General features: G+C 44.3%; 1 protein-coding gene across 1 annotated transcript in view; it reads left to right on the top strand.

Moving 5' to 3' along the window:
* Nucleotides 1-4,925: 4,925 nt before the first annotated feature.
* The window catches only part of Trim42 (tripartite motif containing 42), an 18,498-nt gene continuing 5,933 nt past the window's right edge, over nucleotides 4,926-17,490 (top strand). Inside the window, exons 1-4 of the mRNA XM_013029938.1 lie at nucleotides 4,926-5,291; nucleotides 7,343-8,040; nucleotides 9,454-10,274; nucleotides 13,798-14,022. Coding sequence (XP_012885392.1) covers nucleotides 4,951-5,291; nucleotides 7,343-8,040; nucleotides 9,454-10,274; nucleotides 13,798-14,022 — 2,085 coding nt within the window. The 5' untranslated portion in view covers nucleotides 4,926-4,950. The remainder of the gene's footprint in view (nucleotides 5,292-7,342; nucleotides 8,041-9,453; nucleotides 10,275-13,797; nucleotides 14,023-17,490) is intronic.

The following is a 17,490-nucleotide window of genomic DNA, read 5'->3' as shown; positions in this document are numbered from 1 at the left end:
CACCAACAGCTCATTTGTATGTAAAAATGACCCATAAAGTCTGCACTCTTTATCATCATTCTCCCTATTTCACAGGTGAGCAAGCAGCAACTTTGAGGAATGAAGTGATTCATCCAAAACTGCACAGCTAATTAGTAACCAGACTGAAACTTAAAGCCAGCCTTGCAATCAAAAGCCACAGCCCTGTGCCTCCAAACTGTAGTGTGCTAGTATCAGTGATCAGAGGATGATTCCTGGAGAACAAAGCAGTAAGCACTCTATTCTGTCTCTCTTTATGATGATGAAGATCACCATTATTTAGCTCCCAGGACAAAGCCAGGACACTATATATACATACAGTCCCACCAACTCCCCCACCCATCATCCAACATGACAGACCATACTACATTTCCCACTGTCCTAAAAAGGAATCTGAGACACAGAGAGTATAAGCATTTACTCATTTAGAGCTTCAGCATCTAAGGAGCAAAAGAGGACTCTCACCAGTTTCGGCCAATGCCAAAACTGACTTCTATACCCTTAGCTCAATTATTCTGGTCGACTTGGTCCTTGTAGAACCTGCCAAGTTGACTTGGAGGGTAGTAACTCATGGGCCAAGGAATGAAATCATTTCCCTACCCCCAAGAAAATGAGGAGGTTGCAGGCAAAATATTGTTACCAACTGTGGTGCAATTCCATGCTTTTTGATAATTCTCTCAAGAGGAGACATGTTGTGTTAGTTTATCATTTTAAATAAATTCTCAATGAGCTATTTACCTGTCAGCCTATATCTGCAGGGACTATTTTGGTAGCATCAGATAAATGAGCAATTAGAGAGTTTAAAAGCCTCTTAAATGTGGCAGGGCTTGTAAACCTAACTCCCAGAGTCGGTAAATGTCACATCAAATGTCTTCAGCACACACTTCCCCACTACCCTTATTTCAACAGCTGTATTATGGCACTCTTTATCTTAGTCTTATCTGAGATCACATCTGCCTTTCAGGGGGCTGTAATGGGAAAGTTAGGATCCCGGAGCACCTGGAACACGGTCACTGCTACTCTAGACCTAGCTGTGCTGAGTAAGCCTCACTAGTGCTCCAGCTCTGCCATCTATGTAGCTGGGTTTACTGGCATGTGCCTCCCTAACTGGCCTACTTTTTCAGATGGGAGTCTCATTACTGACATTATTGAATCTGTTATGGAAATCACACCATGACAGTACCATTTAACAAAGTCCATGGGTTGGGAAGGTAGCTCAGTGGTAGAGCACTTGCCTTGCATGCATGAGGCCCTGGGTTCAATTCCCCAGCACCACAGAAGCAAAAAAAGAAAAAAGCCCGAAGTGACACTATGGCTCAAGTGGTAGAGCACTAGCCTTGAGCTGAAGAGCTGAGGAACAGCGCCCAGGTCCAGAGTTCAGGCCCCACGACCAGACCCCCCGCCCAAAAAAAATCCAGGCCTCTGTCCCTGAAAATTAGTGCTCAGATCTAGAAGTCTGAACAGATGATCTGCAAGAATGCATTAAGTTCTGCTGTGTACTTCCAGGGGGAGGGCGGGGGGAGGGTTAACACAGGGTGTCTAGCTGTCTCTCTCAAGGGTGCTATCAATAGTCATTGATGATTAAGCCCTAAATTCATCTCATCAGCAGATACTGCCCAAGGATAGTAACTTAATTCTGTCCATCTTCATTTATTAACTGGAACGTTTCTGTACAGAGGAAAAATCTCTTTATCCACTCATTCATTATCCTTAGGTATGGAGAAGAAAGTTTCCATACATAATCTTTTCCCTTCAGTTGGCAGATTTCAAAATAATAAATTCATTTTCTAGTTTCCTCCAACTGAGAGCTGTTGGAATTTTTTTTGCGTGTATTGTTTCTGTTATCTTTCTGAACTCATGGATTTTTTTGGAGTTTTTCTTTTTAAACATGGAGTTGCCAGGTAACAAGGCAGTTTATGAATGCAACGCATCTTGATCAATGTCCCCCTTTCAACGCTCACCCTGTGCTTTCCCTCCCCACCCCTTCCCTCACTCCTCTTAATCCTGTAGGATATACACTGAATTCTTGACTGCTCTCTCCCTCAGCCCTCTTCATCTGTCTGCCCCTTCCCCCCCTTGCATATGAGATTTTTAATGTTAATGAATTAATTAACAAACTGTCTTTCACTATGGAAAGATGACTTGAGGTTAACTCTCTATCTCTGGTCCCCTGGAAACTAATAAGGGTGGGATGCCAGCTAGGTTACCAGACAACACTGTGGTTAAAAAAAAATGACCTCTAATAATTCAACTACACCTGATCTAGGAGTGAATATATACGTATCTAGTGGGAATCCAGTTTGAGCTTCTCTGCATGCATGTGTGCCCAGTGCCAGGAGCCCTGGAGGCTATTCCCACGGGATGGAATAAAGATGCTGGTTCATATGTGGAATGCGGCTTAAAGGCCGGGTGACCTCTAACCCATTCTCTTAAGCCAGCCTCTAATGAGGAACAGACGAGCAGAGATTTATACCCAAGAGACTTATTTCAGTAGTCCTCTTGGGAAGTGAGGCCAAAAGGACAGCGCAGAAGGTAAGGGACGAAGGAACTAAGCTGTAATAAAATTGAAGATTTGAGCCCCAGACGGCTTAACAGGATTTCTTTGGTGGCTGAGCTGTCCACATTGAGACAGGGCTGTTCTCTGAATAGTAGCATCGTTTTGGACACGGGTGAAAGAAGAGAAAGCGATCCCAAAGAAAGATTCAGCTGGGCGGTGTGAGCAGGCAACACTCCAGGCAACCAGAGGACCGAGGGCCTCAGTCCCACCGAGGTACACAGGCACATCTTTCAGTGCACCTCCACATGGGATCTCACCCCTTCCCCTGCGAGCTGCCACACTGACCCTCCCCTGCTGACATACTGGCCTTCCTGTCCGATATCCTCCAGTAAAACTAAATTGGTCCCAATGGGGAGAATGCTGAGTGTTGTAAATGCAGAACTAAACCCATGTTTACCTTGTATCTACTCAGAATGAGCAATAGCCTCATTTCATTCTAGTGATACTCAGAAGCTACAGTCTGAAAATAAAGCATTACTACTAAGTTATAATCACTGGGTCAGATAGGAATACTTGGGGGTTTTTTTCCAGCTAAAATACAATGTATGGCCAGGCGCCGGTGGCTCACGCCTGTAATCCTAGCTACTCAGGAGGCTGAGATCCGAGGATTCTTGTTCAAAGCCAGCCAGAGCAAGAAATTCTGTGAGACTCTTATCTCCAATAAACCACAAGAAAACCAGAAGTGGTGCTGTGGCTCAAGTGGTAGAGCGCTCTCCTTGAACTGAAGAGCTGAGGGACAGCGCCCAGGCCCAGAGTTCAAGACCTACAACAACAACCAAAAAAAAAAAAAAAGATGGTATACAGGCCCTTCTATTCTGGTCCTGTCCTCTCTCTCATATAAAACCAAATCTAAGCTTTGGATTGATCTTTCCATATTATATGAAATATAAACCCAAGACCTAAGACCTTTCCTGAATTGAATGGTAGCATATAATACAGATGTTTCTAGAACTTGCATGTTTCATTCCATCTTGAGAATCAGTTGGAAGAGTTGACAGGGAACTTTCAGATAGTTAACTAATACATTACACTATTTGAGATCTCCCTCAAATCTACCGTATTTCAGTTAATATAGTGACATATGCTCATATACTACCCAATGTAAGGGGGATGTCTCCCTAAAGGTGGCCTGCAACGTCCCACAGGGTGGGGGTCAAAGGAATAAAAGAGGAAAACTGAAGGTCGGTCGACATTATGTCTGGCTGTCTGTCTGGCATATGATCTTCCATCCTTCCCTACGTTGATGGACTGAAGCCTCTGAAAGCATGAATCAAAATGTATCTTCCCTCCCTTTAAGTTATTTCTCTTGGGAATTTTATGATGGCAATGAACGTCTAACACAGAGGGTAAGAAGAAAGAAGACTAAAAGGAAGTTGAATAATGGGTAATAAAATATGCTTAGGACCTCTGGAATCAGATGGCAGATTAAAAACTTCATCCAGGGCACTTTGTGAATCTAAAGAGAGTCCAAGTAATGAAAAAGAGGCTATTTTCTGAGGAGAAAAGGAAAGAATATTTGGGGATCAAGTAAGAAGTTGCAGGACAGATAAAAATTAAAAAGAAACATAAAACCAATTCAGAGAAAGTAGGAAAACAGTCCACAACCCCAACCCTCAATTCCTGGAACAGGGTTGAGCACACCAAAAACCACAGCTACAAGGTAAGCAAGCACTGTCCTTGGGGACAAGGGACTGGCAATCCTAACTTCAAGAGAAATCCCCAGTTCTTGAGGGCCCCAGGTCCCCTATGAGGAGATGGTATGACCAGCGATTCCTGATTGACAAGCCAGCATTGGAAAGGAAACCAATCACACCTCTCCTTTTATCTTGTGTTTAAGCTGGGCATCGTTTTGACAAATGGCTTGGCCCATCCAAGAGTTCTATTAATAATATTAATATTAAATAAAAATAATATTAACAAAAGCACCCAAAAGGTTGGGGGGGGGATCATGTCATTCTATTTTTCTAATTAATCATACCCAAGACTGAAGTCAACTTGGCAAAATAGCAACCGAGAAGCACCGAACAAGGAGAGTTAGCTTCGGAAACACACCTACTGCCTAACTCGGAAGGACGACAACTTGACAGCTGAGCCCTCCCACCTCCCTCAGCCCACCTGCCATCACCACCCCTGGTGTCCTCCTCTCATCTATCCAGCCTGGTGAGAAATGGCAGAGAGCAAGGGATTGTGACATAAGCGAAGGTCCTCAGGCTGAAATGAGCCACTGCCAGCCCAGGGGCTTTCCTCATACGCAGCCAACCTCCAACAACCCCCAGCGGCCGGGCCTCGCCCAGAGAAAGGAGACCGCTGCACTGGAGACGTGGTAGAGGACAGTCCGTCAGCTCTGGGGAGTGGCTGGCTGCCATGTAGGCACCATGGAGACCGCTATGTGTGTTTGCTCCCCATGCTGTACATGGGAGAGATGCTGTCCTCAGTTATGCTCCTGTCTCTGCTGCAAGTTCTTCTTCACCTCGGAGCGGAACTGTACCTTCTTCCCTTGCCCTTACAAGGATGAGCGCAACTGCCAGTGCTGCCACTGTACCTGCGCCGAAAACCCCAATTGCCACTGGTGTTGCTGTTCCTGGGCCAATGACCCCAACTGCAAGTACTGCTGCACAGCCAGCAGCAACATCAAGTGCTACTATTATGAGAGCCGCTGCTGCAGGAATGCCACCATCACCTTCCGCAAGGGTCGGCTCCGGAGCATCCAGACCTCGTAAGTGCCAGGAGCCTACACGGGGCCAGAATGGCTCAGGAAAAGCCGGGGCAGAGCGGGGAGGGAGCAGGGGAGGAGGGAGACTAGGAACAGATACAAATTGTGTATCACTTATGCATCCATTCCAGCACCCAATTCATTTGTTCTCACAAACTCCTTTCGCTCCTGTTATGACTTCTTAGACCATACATGAATCTTCAATTTTACAAGTATTCTTTCCCTTCATGGTTCCCTTACAATTGATTAGATGAAATGAGCCTCAGGCATTAGGTAAATTTAGAGACATGACTGTAGAAGCTCAGGATTTGTGGGCTTGACCATCATCATCCTCTCCCTGGCTTTGCTCCTCTACCATGGACACTGCCCAGCTCATAGCAGAGAAGGATGGGTTAGCGTGGCCTCCGTTTGCTGTGAAGGCTTGCTATGCACTGGCCGGTAAACACTTACCTCACTTACACTTTTGGAATCTTCATGTAGCCAGTCATATTGTGAACTTTGGCTTATAGATGAGGAAATTGAGGGTGACAGAGATTAAATTTTTTAACCTCTTCTCAAAGGTACAGCTCTACAGTGGTGCACACTCCATGCTAGGCCACCTTCACTAGAGGCCAGAGCCTTACCAATCAGATCTAGCTCAGGTGTTGATGACCCAGAATCCCCAAAAGGAAGCTAAGCCACTCTCCACTACATTCTATGCTGTGTACAACAACAACAACAATAATAATAATAGTGTCCTCAGGTACAGCCCAGCAAAGATCATAGGTATAACTGGACAAGACTAAGTTTACTGATACACTCCAATATTTAGGAACCTAGCTGAGGGGCCAGTGTGAGGTATCTTGCTAAGAGGGCAGCAGGAAGTTATAAGAGAATTGAGACTGACAGTAAGCAAAGCCATGAGGGAAAAATCTATTGGTTATCTTAATAAATTGTGTGTAGAAGAGCATGCAAAAGAGCATGAGTGTAAATCTACAACTGTGGGAGACAGGGGGTAATAATTTGCATTAACTCAGATCAGGAAGACGTTTGGCCATTTTTGTAGTTTGAACCCTGTTCTTGGCTGAGTTCCAACATTATCCACCAGTCTTGCTTCTGCTCAGATCCATCACAGCCAAGGTGGTCTTGTCCAGTGCTGGTGTTCTGGGATGATATTGATGTCCAACAGAATGCCTAGGCCTAGCTGACAGGTCCAGGCCCTTCCACTTCTTTATTCTGGCTCAAAAAAATAGCAGGAGCAAGCAGTTGTACAGCTTGTAACTGCATTCAGTCCTTGCAGGTATTAAAATATAAACGTCAGCCAGGCAACAGTGACTCATGCCTATATGCCTAGCTCACCAGGAGGCTGAAATCTTAGGATTGCATTTGAAGCCAGCCCAGGAAGAAAAAAAAAAAATCCATACGACTCTTACCTCCAATTAAATAGCAAAAGGCCAGAAGTAGATCTGTGGCTTAAGTGACAGAGTACCAGCTTTGAGTGAAAAAGCAGTGCCCAGGTCCTGAATTCGAGCCCTTGTACCAACACAAATACAAAATTAAATTCATAAATGTCAATGTCCTCAAAAAAAAAACCCACTATAGCTTAGATTACCACTTGCATAAGGAAACAGGCAGAGGTTAGCTGCCTTATTTGAGGTCACCCAAGAAAAAGATGAAGAAGCCAGGGACCCCAGCTCCACACCTCCCAGCTGAGCTGCCTCACAGTGAGTAAGAGTTCTTTAAAAGATGAGAAACAGCCAGACACAGATGGCTCATGCCTATAATACTAGCTACTCCGAAGATTAATATCTCAGGATCAGTTTGAAGCAACCTGAGCAAAAAGTTCATGAGACTTTTATCTTCAATTAACCACCAAAAAGCTGGAAGTGGAGATGTGGCTCAAGTGGGTAGAACACTAACTAGCCTTGAGAAAAAAAAAAAAAAAAAACCTTAAGGGACAATACCCAGTCCCTGAGTTCAAGCCCTGATACTGACGAGAGAGAGACCGAGAGAGAGAAATAAGAAGGGTACAGCTAAGCTTGGCCCCTGAAGCCCTGTCTGTACTTCTCCTTCAGCTCTAAGATGGCCCTGCGTGTGGGAAGCAGTGACACCCAGGTGGATGAAGTGAAGTCGATACCAGCCAACTGCCACCTGACAGACCATCTCACCTGCCCCCAGTGCCACCGGCTGCGCCTGCATTCCTTCATGCTACCCTGCAACCACAGCCTGTGTGAGAAGTGCCTGCGACACCTGCAGAAGCATGCTGAGATCACCGAGAATTTCTTTATCCTCATCTGCCCGGTCTGCAGCCGCTCCCACTGCATGCCCTACAGCCACACGATGCAGCTGCCCGAGAACTACCTGCGTGGACGCCTCACCAAGCGCTACATGCAGCAGCATGGCTACCTCAAGTGGCGCTTCGACCGCTCCTCGGGGCCCATCCTCTGCCAGGTGTGCCGCAGCCGGCGCATCGCCTACAAGCGCTGCATCACCTGCCGCCTCAACCTGTGCAACGAGTGCCTCAAGGCCTTCCACTCGGACGTGGCCATGCAGGACCACGTCTTCGTAGACACCAGCGCAGAGGACCAGGACGAGAAGGTCTGCATCCACCACCCGTCCAGCCGCATCAACGAGTACTGCCGGAGTGACAACCAGCTGCTCTGTACCTTCTGCAAGATCGCCTTCCACAACGGCCACGACACGGTCGGCCTCATCGACGCCTGCTCCGAGAGGGCTGCCGCTCTCTTCAGTGCCATTGCCAAGTTCAAAGCAGGTCCTGGCCACTTCTATTCCTGTCCAGAGTTAACTACTAGGTCAGGAACTGATGGGGATATGGGGAGGCAGCTGAGCTATTAGGGCTGAGCCTTTGCCACTTCCTTGTGGAACAACCCCTAGCACAGAAACACTAAGTCTTCAAGTTCACAGTCAAGCCACTGGCCCTCACTATGACTTGGTTTGCTCATTCATAAAATGCAGAGAGGACTCAGGGAAGTGACTCAAGTGGTAGAGCTCCTGCCATAGCAAGCAGGAGACGCCGAGTTCAAATCCCAGAATCATTATAAAGAGGGAGGGATAGTAACAACTCTCACACTCGAATCTTATAAGGATTCAATGCTTTCTCTGCATAAAGATGCAAAAAGAAAAAGTACCTGACACATAATACATACATATTCTGTAATCTTAGTACTAATCTTCATGAACTTTTGGCTCATTTTCCCATTTGGAAAATGAAGAGTTTGATCCTGTAGTATCCTGTAGTTCTGTGAGCCTTCTTTAAGGTGTTTTGTCACTAAAATTGGATGCCCTTTTTTCCCCCTCTTTTTCTCCCAAATTGTAAGGATAATAATTAAGCCAATGCTGAGAATTACCTCAATTTATTCCCCAAGTTGCAAACAACAAATTAAATGAACTGGGATGCTAGTGGTTCATGCTTGTAATCTTAGCTGCTTAGGAGGCTGAGATCTGAGGATCAATGTTCAAAGCTAGCCCAGGAAGTAAGTCCATGAGACTCATCTCCAACTGACCAGCAAAAAGCTGGAAGTGGAAGTGTGGTTCAAGTGGCAAAGCACCAGTCCTGAGCAAAAAAAGAAAAGGGAGAACACAAGTCCCTGAATTCAAATCTCAGTACCAGCACAAAAGAGCAAGAGAGCAATGGAAAGAGGCTGGGAGGGGGGAGAGAAAGAGGAAGGAGGGAGAGAGAATGAGAGGGGAGAAGGAGAGGAGGGGAAGGGAGGGAAAGAAAGAGGACAGAAAGAAGAGAAGGAAAAGAAAGGAAGAAAGGAGAGGGAGGATTGAGGGAGGGAGAGGAAAGGGGAGGGGAAGGAGGGGGAGGAGAAAGAGGTGAGGGAGAGAAAAGGGGGAGGAAAGGTAGAAGGAGAGAGAGAGAGGAGGGGATGAAGAGAAAAGAGATAAAAGAGGAAAAAGAAGAGGGAGAAGAGGGGGGAGGGAGGGAGAGAGAAAGAAAGAGGGAGGAAAAGAGAGAGGATTCCAGGATGGTTATATCTAAGGGAAGCACTAGAGGAGGGAGGCAATTTTATTTTATAAACCTATTCTGGTCTGAATTAACCTCAACTACAAGTGTCCATTTACCTTCTTGGAGGACAAGATAATCTGCTCCAATTTTCTAAGGCTTTGATGTCTGGGGAAGATCAATTCTTTACAGTAATTAACTTTATTGTCTTTTCAGTCCGATATGAAATTGATAACGACCTGATGGAATTCAACATTTTAAAAAGCAGCTTTAAAGCTGACAAGGAGGCAAAGCGGAAGGAGATCAGAAACGGATTTCTCAAGCTGCGTAGTATTCTTCAGGAGAAAGAGAAGATCATCATGGAACAGATTGAGAATCTAGAAGTGTCCAGGCAGAAGGAAATAGAGAAGTACGTGACTGTCACCACTATGAAAGTCAACGAGATGGATGGTCTGATCGCCTACTCCAAGGAGGCCCTGAAGGAGACCGGACAAGTGGCATTCCTGCAGTCCGCCAAGATCCTGGTGGACCAGATTGAAGACGGCATCCAGAGCACCTTTAGACCAGACCCTCAGCTGCGGCTGCACTCGCTACACTGCATTCCACTGGACTTCGCTGAGCTCTCCAGTGCCATCCACGAGCTCTTCCCCATGGGACCCAAGAAGGTAAGCTCCTCCTCGGTGGAGCTGCACCCAACCCCCTACCCTGTGCAGTCCGAAATGATGATTGCCAGAAAAGTCACTTTCAGCACCCACAGCTTCAACAACCAGCAGGTGTACCAGAGAAGCTCCTCCTTGCTGTCCTTCCACGCCAACGAGAAGGCCAAGATGGGTCTGGAGGCCTACGGGAGAACGCAGTCAGCAGCACCCCCCAAGCCCACAGAAGGACTCTACACCTACTGGAGCGCTCCAGTAGAAAACCAACCTACACAGAACAGCAGCAGCTTCCACAACTGGTACTCATTCAGTGACGCCTCTGTGAAGACCCCAGGCCCCATAGTCATCTACCAAACTCTGGTCTACCCAAGGGCTGCCAAGGTGAGATAGGGTGGGACGGGGGGGGGGGAGGGAGATGCAGCACAGAATGGAAGTGAGTTAATCAGGAGAGATTATGTTCCTCTGACCACTAGGATCTGGTCACTCAAATTTGTTCCTCTGGACAAATTATGTCAACACATTCAAAACAGGTTATGTTCCTAAAATCCTAAGTAACCAAATATTGGCTTAAACACCAACACATATGAAAGCCTTGCCCCTGCTCTGAAGATAGCTTCCCTAGTGGAAAAGAAACCAGTAATGAGATAATAGAAAGACTGTAGAAATCGGAGTTAGAAATGCAGGGTTAGTATCCACAGACCTTTGGGCCTTACTCTCAGCTATAGCTGCATTCCTTGCATTATATGTCCTTAAGACTTCAACCAATCAACTATTGATTCATTCAGATTGCTCCTTCTCCTATAGAAAATATCCAGACCTTCCATCGTTCACAAAGACTGGAAGAATAATTCCCAACAGAACTCCAACTCTGCAGAGAGTCACCTTTTTCTTTTCTTTTCTTTTCTTTTTTTTTAGCAAGAGAGTAGAGAGCGTAGTCTCTTGTAGCTCTCTACAACTATTACTATCAGGTCTTAGGAGACATGACTTCTAGTTGACCTTCCCTATTTAGTGGTGCTGGAGACGGAACCCAGGACCTGGCACATGCTCAGTGAACACTATCACTGAGTTACATCCTCAGCTCTGCTGACCTTCTTCATCTAACATAGACAAAGAATGCTCTTACTGTGAATGTTATCTTTCAAGTCTAGTTGATCCTAAATTGAATTGCCTATTGTCCATTTGTTTTTCAAGTTCATAGGCAAAAGAATTAATGTACAACCAGATATTGCTTTAGAGCCTGTCTCATCTCCTCTTGTGGTTTTCCACAGACTCCCATCCCAGGCAAGCATATGGCCTGCTTCCATGTGGCAGATCTCCTTTTGATCACATAGTCTGAGAATACTCCCAAAGACAGTCAGCATCCTTGAAGTCTTAAACTAGTGGGTCTCAAACATCATTAGTAAGGTAAAATGCAGATTCAGTTCCAGTAGGTGAGGGCAGGGCCTGAGATTCTGTGATGCAAGAACAGCTAGGTGCCAATGCCACTGACTACTAACAGCACTTTAGTATACCAAGACCAGACACAGACCAAGCTTTGCCTGCCCAGTCCCTGAGACATCGCCATCTATGTTTTGGAGTCTATAACCAAGGATGACCACACTGTTCAAGGTAGACACTGCACCTTTTGGAGGTTAACAGACACAATGGAGTATTCCCATAAGAAAAGATGAGCAGTTGTGCTCCATTTTAAATGAGGTGAAATCCACAAGGCCTACAGCACAGGCTACATCAGTTCAGTGGTGACAGTGAATCTTGTCTCCATGTCACTTGGCGTTGATGAGATTGTGCTATGGTGAAAAAGTTAGAGCTGTCCACTAGATACTAGTGGCACATACCTATAATCCAAACTATTCAGGAAGCTGAGATCTAAGAATCATGGTTCAAAGCCAGCCCAGGCAGAAAAGTTTGTATGATTCTTATATATAACCACCATTAAAAAGCCAGAAGTAGCAGGGCACCGGTGGCTCACGCCTGTAATCCTAGCTACTCAGGAGGCTGAGATCTGAGGATCATGGTTCAAAGCCAGCCTGGGCAGTAAAGTCCATGAAACTCATCTCCAATAAAAACCACCAGAAAACCAGAAGTGGCACTGTAGCTCAAGTGGTAGAGCGCTCGTCTTGAGCTAAAGCGCTGAGGGAGCAGGCCCAGAGTTCAAGCCCCATGATCAACAAAAAAGAAAATCCAGAAGTAGAGATATGGCTTAAGTAGTAGAGGATCAACCTTGAGTGAAAACAAACAAGAGTATAAGACCTTGAGTCCAAGCCATAGTACATGTACACACAAACACACACAAACACACGCGCACGCGCACGCACACACACACACACACACCCGAGTTAGTGGGGTCTGTTCTATACTGAGCTCCACCAGTAATCATCCCTGGTGGAGCTTAGAAAACCAGCCAACATAATAACCCAGTTAAGCCATTGACAATCAAGAGAGAACAGCTATTCTACTGCCCAACAATGATATTTGATGTGAAAGTATCACAAGTGAATGTACTTCACCAAGGAATCCTAGCTCTCAGAAATGCAAATTATTAAGTCTAAGCTTACATCACTCTCAATAGTCAGGAGTCGACAGAGAAAATACTTTAGTCATATAAACTGTTAATAGGTGTTGTAAAAATCCTAGAGATTTTTAATTCAATTTTTTCAAGAAATCCCTTCCTAATGATTAAAAATTCAGATGAAGATTCATATCCAAAAGTGTACACAGTGGTACTTATTTATTATACCACAAAATTAGAAACAACCCAAGTATTCAACCACAGAAGGATTAAATTATTTATGGGGCAGTTTTAAAAGATGAAGTATTAGTGAATTTTTAATGATGTAGGAAAAATATAAAATACAATGGGAGAGAGAAAGAATTGAATAGAATCCAAATTTTATTTATTTATGTATACTCTAAAATTGAAAAGAAATAACAATGACTTAACTAGATCGTAGGATTGAGTGATGTTTATTTTCTTCTCTTGTTTTCTATTTTTTCTAAGAACATTTATAATGTATGTTGTATGAATATTGTTTTGACAGAAAAAAATAAGTTTACTTTATTAAGTCTTGTACATTTATTTGTAGAATTTGGTCCTCATAAAATTATAAATTTATTTTCTCTCATAACATTCAAATTTAGTAAAATTTTAATATACTCATTAGATATCTGGTTTTTAAAATACAATCACTATAAAATATGCATATGACAAAAATTACCTGTTACTTGAGAACTGCTAATCTATCTTTTCCAAGGAATGGGGTTTTATTTTTTATATCATCTTTAAATAGTGTATAAAGGGGTTTCAAATCAACATGGCAGTTTGTGAGTGTAATGTACCTTGATCAATGTCACTCCCATTCATAATTCTCCCTCATGGGTCCCAATTCCACCCCTCCCCTCACTTTATGTTTTCAGTGTGGACATATATCCTCCGGTATGGGATAAATGGTTGCACCTGTCTGGATAGTTCCTTGTGTGTAGCCTAGAAGATTGGAATAAACTTTTCACCTTCAAGTATTCTGGAATTTGCTAAGCGCATCTTTTCTGAGCCTGTAAAATGGGATCACAGCATCTGTCTTCCAGGTGATAGGGAATCTGTTGCATAAGATGTTACGATTGTGGTAGCTTCTTCTTTAGCAGTGTCTAGAAAATTACCACTTCCACAGTGAGTAACAGTAACAGAACCCAGAGAAGCACTGAGTCTACCCTCCCACATCCATTACAAGAGTCATGGCAGGCTTTCTCCCAGCCTTCCAAGATGGCTACACATGGTTTCATTCAAAACCTTCTGTAGCTATGAGGCTGGGGGTCAGCTTAAACTCACCCCATAGAAATCAGCAACAAAAAAGGAAAGAGTGGTTTGTACTGCCTGGGCCATGTGTTCGTTCCCCATTCCTCCTCCAAGGTTTACTGGACATGCCCAACAGAAGATGTGGACTCATTTGAGATGGAGTTCTACGAACTGGTCACTTCACCTCCTAACAATGTGCGGACAGAGCTCTGTGGACAAATTCGGGACATAATGCAGCAGAATCTGGAGCTCCACAACCTGACTCCCAACACCGAGTATCTGTTTAAAGTGAGAGCCATCAATGAAAACGGCCCTGGGCAATGGAGTGACACCTGCAAGGTACTGTGCACAGTTTCTAGATGGCTTGAGGCATCTAGAAGGTTTCTAGCTGTTTCTTGAGGCATTCTGGTTGTAGCTCAGGCCCAGAGAAGTTCTCCTCTCAGCCAGGAAACTTGGTAACTCAGGGACACCGCTGCTGGCCTCAACCACATTTTGCAAAGGATACCTGAGGATTATAAATTCCTACTCTGCTATAAGAGAAAAAAATTATTCTAGGCCAGGTGCTGAAGGTATATGCCTACAATTCTAGCTACTCATGAGGCTGCAATCCAAGGATGGAGGCTTGAATCCAGTTTGGGCTAGCCCAGACAGATAAATCCATCAGATTCTTATCTCCAATTACCTGACAAAATAACAGACATAGCTGATGCTCAGGAGGTAGAGTGCCAGCCCTCGGTGACAAAGCTAAGGGAGAGTGCCTTGGCCCCAAGTTCAAGCCCTAGTACTAGCCATGCTAGGCACTCTCTGCTGTGTCCTAGCCAATCATGGACTGTTGTTCAGCTGCTCCATTGCCCATCTCCTTCCTGACACCCCTCCCTTCAGAGCATGGGATGCTGTCATATTTTGTGGTGTGCCTTCTTGGCTAGGAACTCTTCCTTTCATCCAAATCCATCTTCTTTCTCAGCTTGTAGGAATCCCTCAGAAGTGTCTTGTTCATGAAGGGGATTCATTGCTGGTACTTTTTTTTAATGTACCATCTGTCACTTTTAGATGCTAAAGGTATCCGAGAGAGAAGGGGGTCACCATTGTTGTGTCACTATCTTCAACACTTATCTTCCCTCTCACACTCTGAACTACCGGAGAACAAAATTCAAGACCAGTTTATCTTTCTTCTTCCTGCAATGCTTACCACAGCAGTTTGCATATGGCAGCTGCTTAATGGTTATTGAATGAATACATGAGCAAAAATGTGATGGAACAAATGAATATATGAATGAACGTCTAAGCTAAAGACTGAAGAAATAAATTGATAAATAAAATTAATAATTACAAAGTACCATAAGATGCTTGGAAGCCAAATGTTTTACATAATCAGTCAAGAAATAGCATTCCTCTGAAATTGTGTTTATGCCATTAATTTACCCTCCCCTATAAGAGAAAGAAATGCATTCCAGTTCCTTTGCTTTTTAACACAATATCTAAATGAGCACAGCCCTAATTAATGAGGTTTTTCTGGAAGCTTCATTTTTATCTGACTTGAGGAGCTGCAATATAGATTTTTTCCTCCAGAAGTAATTCTTCCTCCCTTCTGTGTGGTTATATTAGCATGCCAGGAGAAGGCTGGTTTCCTTAACATTGCTCATGATTTGCATAAGTAAAGGCTTCAGTAGCAAATGAAAATAAGATGGTGTGTTTGAATGACATTTATAAAGCTTCATAAAAGTAATGACTTTAGCTCTTTCCTATAAAATCGAATTTTTTTCCCTTTGGCATCAGAGCTATGCTGGTATCCCTGAAAGGTTTCATTTAAATGCTACAATGGGGTAGCAGAACCATTTCTTATCCAAAATGCAATATTTCCATCCTATGTACTTTTAGGAAAGAAGTGAAATAACACCTTTCATATTTGATTTGCATAGTCAAAGGCTTGTTGGTTTTTCTGAGACTTTTTTTGAATAGTGTACATAGAGCAAGAAAAATGAAGGGCTTTTGCTTTTTTTTTTGTCAGTCATGGGGCTTGAACTCTGGGCCTGGGCTCTGTCCCTCTCTTCAGCTCAAGGCGGGTGCTCTACCACTAGAGCCACAGCACCACTTCCGGTTTTCTGAGTGGTTTATTGGAGATACGAGTCTCACGAGTCTTTCCTGCCCGGCTGACTTTGAACTGCAATCCTCAGATCTCAGTCTCCTAAGTAGCTAAGATTACAGTCGTGAGCCACCCACACCCAGCCCATGAAGGGCTTTTTTAAAGGTCCCATTTCAAGGTCAACTGTGTGTCCTAGTCGTTGATCACTTGCAAATGAAGAAGTCATTGCCTCCTGCTCACACAGCTGAGAAAACGGAAGCTGGGGGAAGGAAAGTATCTGGCCTCCTGGAATGAGCTAGAGCTCAGAGCTGGGAATTTAGCTCTGTTAAGAGTGCTTGCCTAGCATACACAGACCCCTCGGTTCAGTCCCCAGCAATGCAAAATGAAAGCCAAAACCCTTTGGGCTCCTGTATAATAATAACCAAGTATGACTATAGCACACTGCGCTTAGCATTGGGGAAAGTGATGTCAAAGTCAACAGCAGAGAGAGAGAGAGAGAGAGAGAGAGAGAGAGAGAGAGAGAGAGAGGAAAGAGGTGTTAGTACTGGGGCTGGGGCTTGAACTCAGGACCTGTGTCCTGTCCCTTAGCTTTGTTGTTCAAGCTGGCACTCTGCTACTTGAGCCACAACTCCACTTTAATCTTTTTGCTGGTTAATTGGAAATACAGAGTCTCACAGAGTTGGCTGGCTGCAAACCACACAACCCTCAGATCTCAGCCTCCTAAGTAGTTAGGATTAAAGGCATGAGCTACTGGTGCCTGCTTGCTTGCTTATTTATTATTTTACTGAGAGGCAGAAGCACACATTAGAAAGAACACTGGATTGAGACTCATAGACTGAGCCCTTGTCTCTATTACACTAAATTTTCAGGTTAACATTACTCTTCCATCTTTGCTTATGATACTTGTTAAAATAGTCTAATATCAAGAAGACTATTTAGGAGAGAGAGAAACATGCTCTTAGTTGTCATATACCCATGTCCATGTCCTCAGTCTCTCCTCCTGCTCTTCCTCTGATCCTCCACACAGCTCTGACCACCATTCTCATTCCTGGTTATGGTCTCCTGACTTTACTTATTGCCTCTTACTTTAAATCCCAGCTGACTTCCATGAAATCTTCTCATGAGGAACCTGTCTGTTCCTAGACAGTTTCTTGTTACTCACATCATAAATTAGTGGCTTCCACCACATTATGACTTTCTAATTCTAATTTTCAAAAATCTAAAGTGAATGAGTACAATCAAAATCAAGAGACAAAGTCAGCCTTCAGTCTGAGGAAGAGTCCATTTCCTCACCTTTTCCAGTTTCTAGAGGCTGCCTGCACTCCTCGCCGAGTGGCCCCTTCCTTCATCTGCAAAACAAGTCACACTGAGCCAAGTCGTAGCCAATTTGTTCTCTCAAACACCAGCTCTCTGGGTCTCTTCTGCCTCCACCTCCCACCTTAAAGATCTTTGTGTTTATACTAACCTCCAAATGATTCAGGATAATCTATCTTAACACCTGAAGATTGTCACTTAACATATTGAAAGCTCTGGGATTAGAATATGGACACCTCTGAAAGGCTAGCAGTTGGCATTCCACAATCTATAGGCTGGATGTGTGAGATTACATCAGATTTAAAGGTTAAAAAAAAAAAAATGCCTAGCCATAGTCACACATTGGTGCTTTTCTGGGTCTTACCCAATAGCACTTCTGGAAATGCAGCCTTCCCCTCACCAACCCTCCC

This window comes from Dipodomys ordii, unplaced genomic scaffold, assembly GCF_000151885.1.
Source record: "Dipodomys ordii isolate 6190 unplaced genomic scaffold, Dord_2.0 Scaffold124, whole genome shotgun sequence".
Lineage (NCBI taxonomy): Eukaryota > Metazoa > Chordata > Mammalia > Rodentia > Heteromyidae > Dipodomys > Dipodomys ordii.
This window is presented reverse-complemented; position numbering and strand designations above follow the sequence as displayed.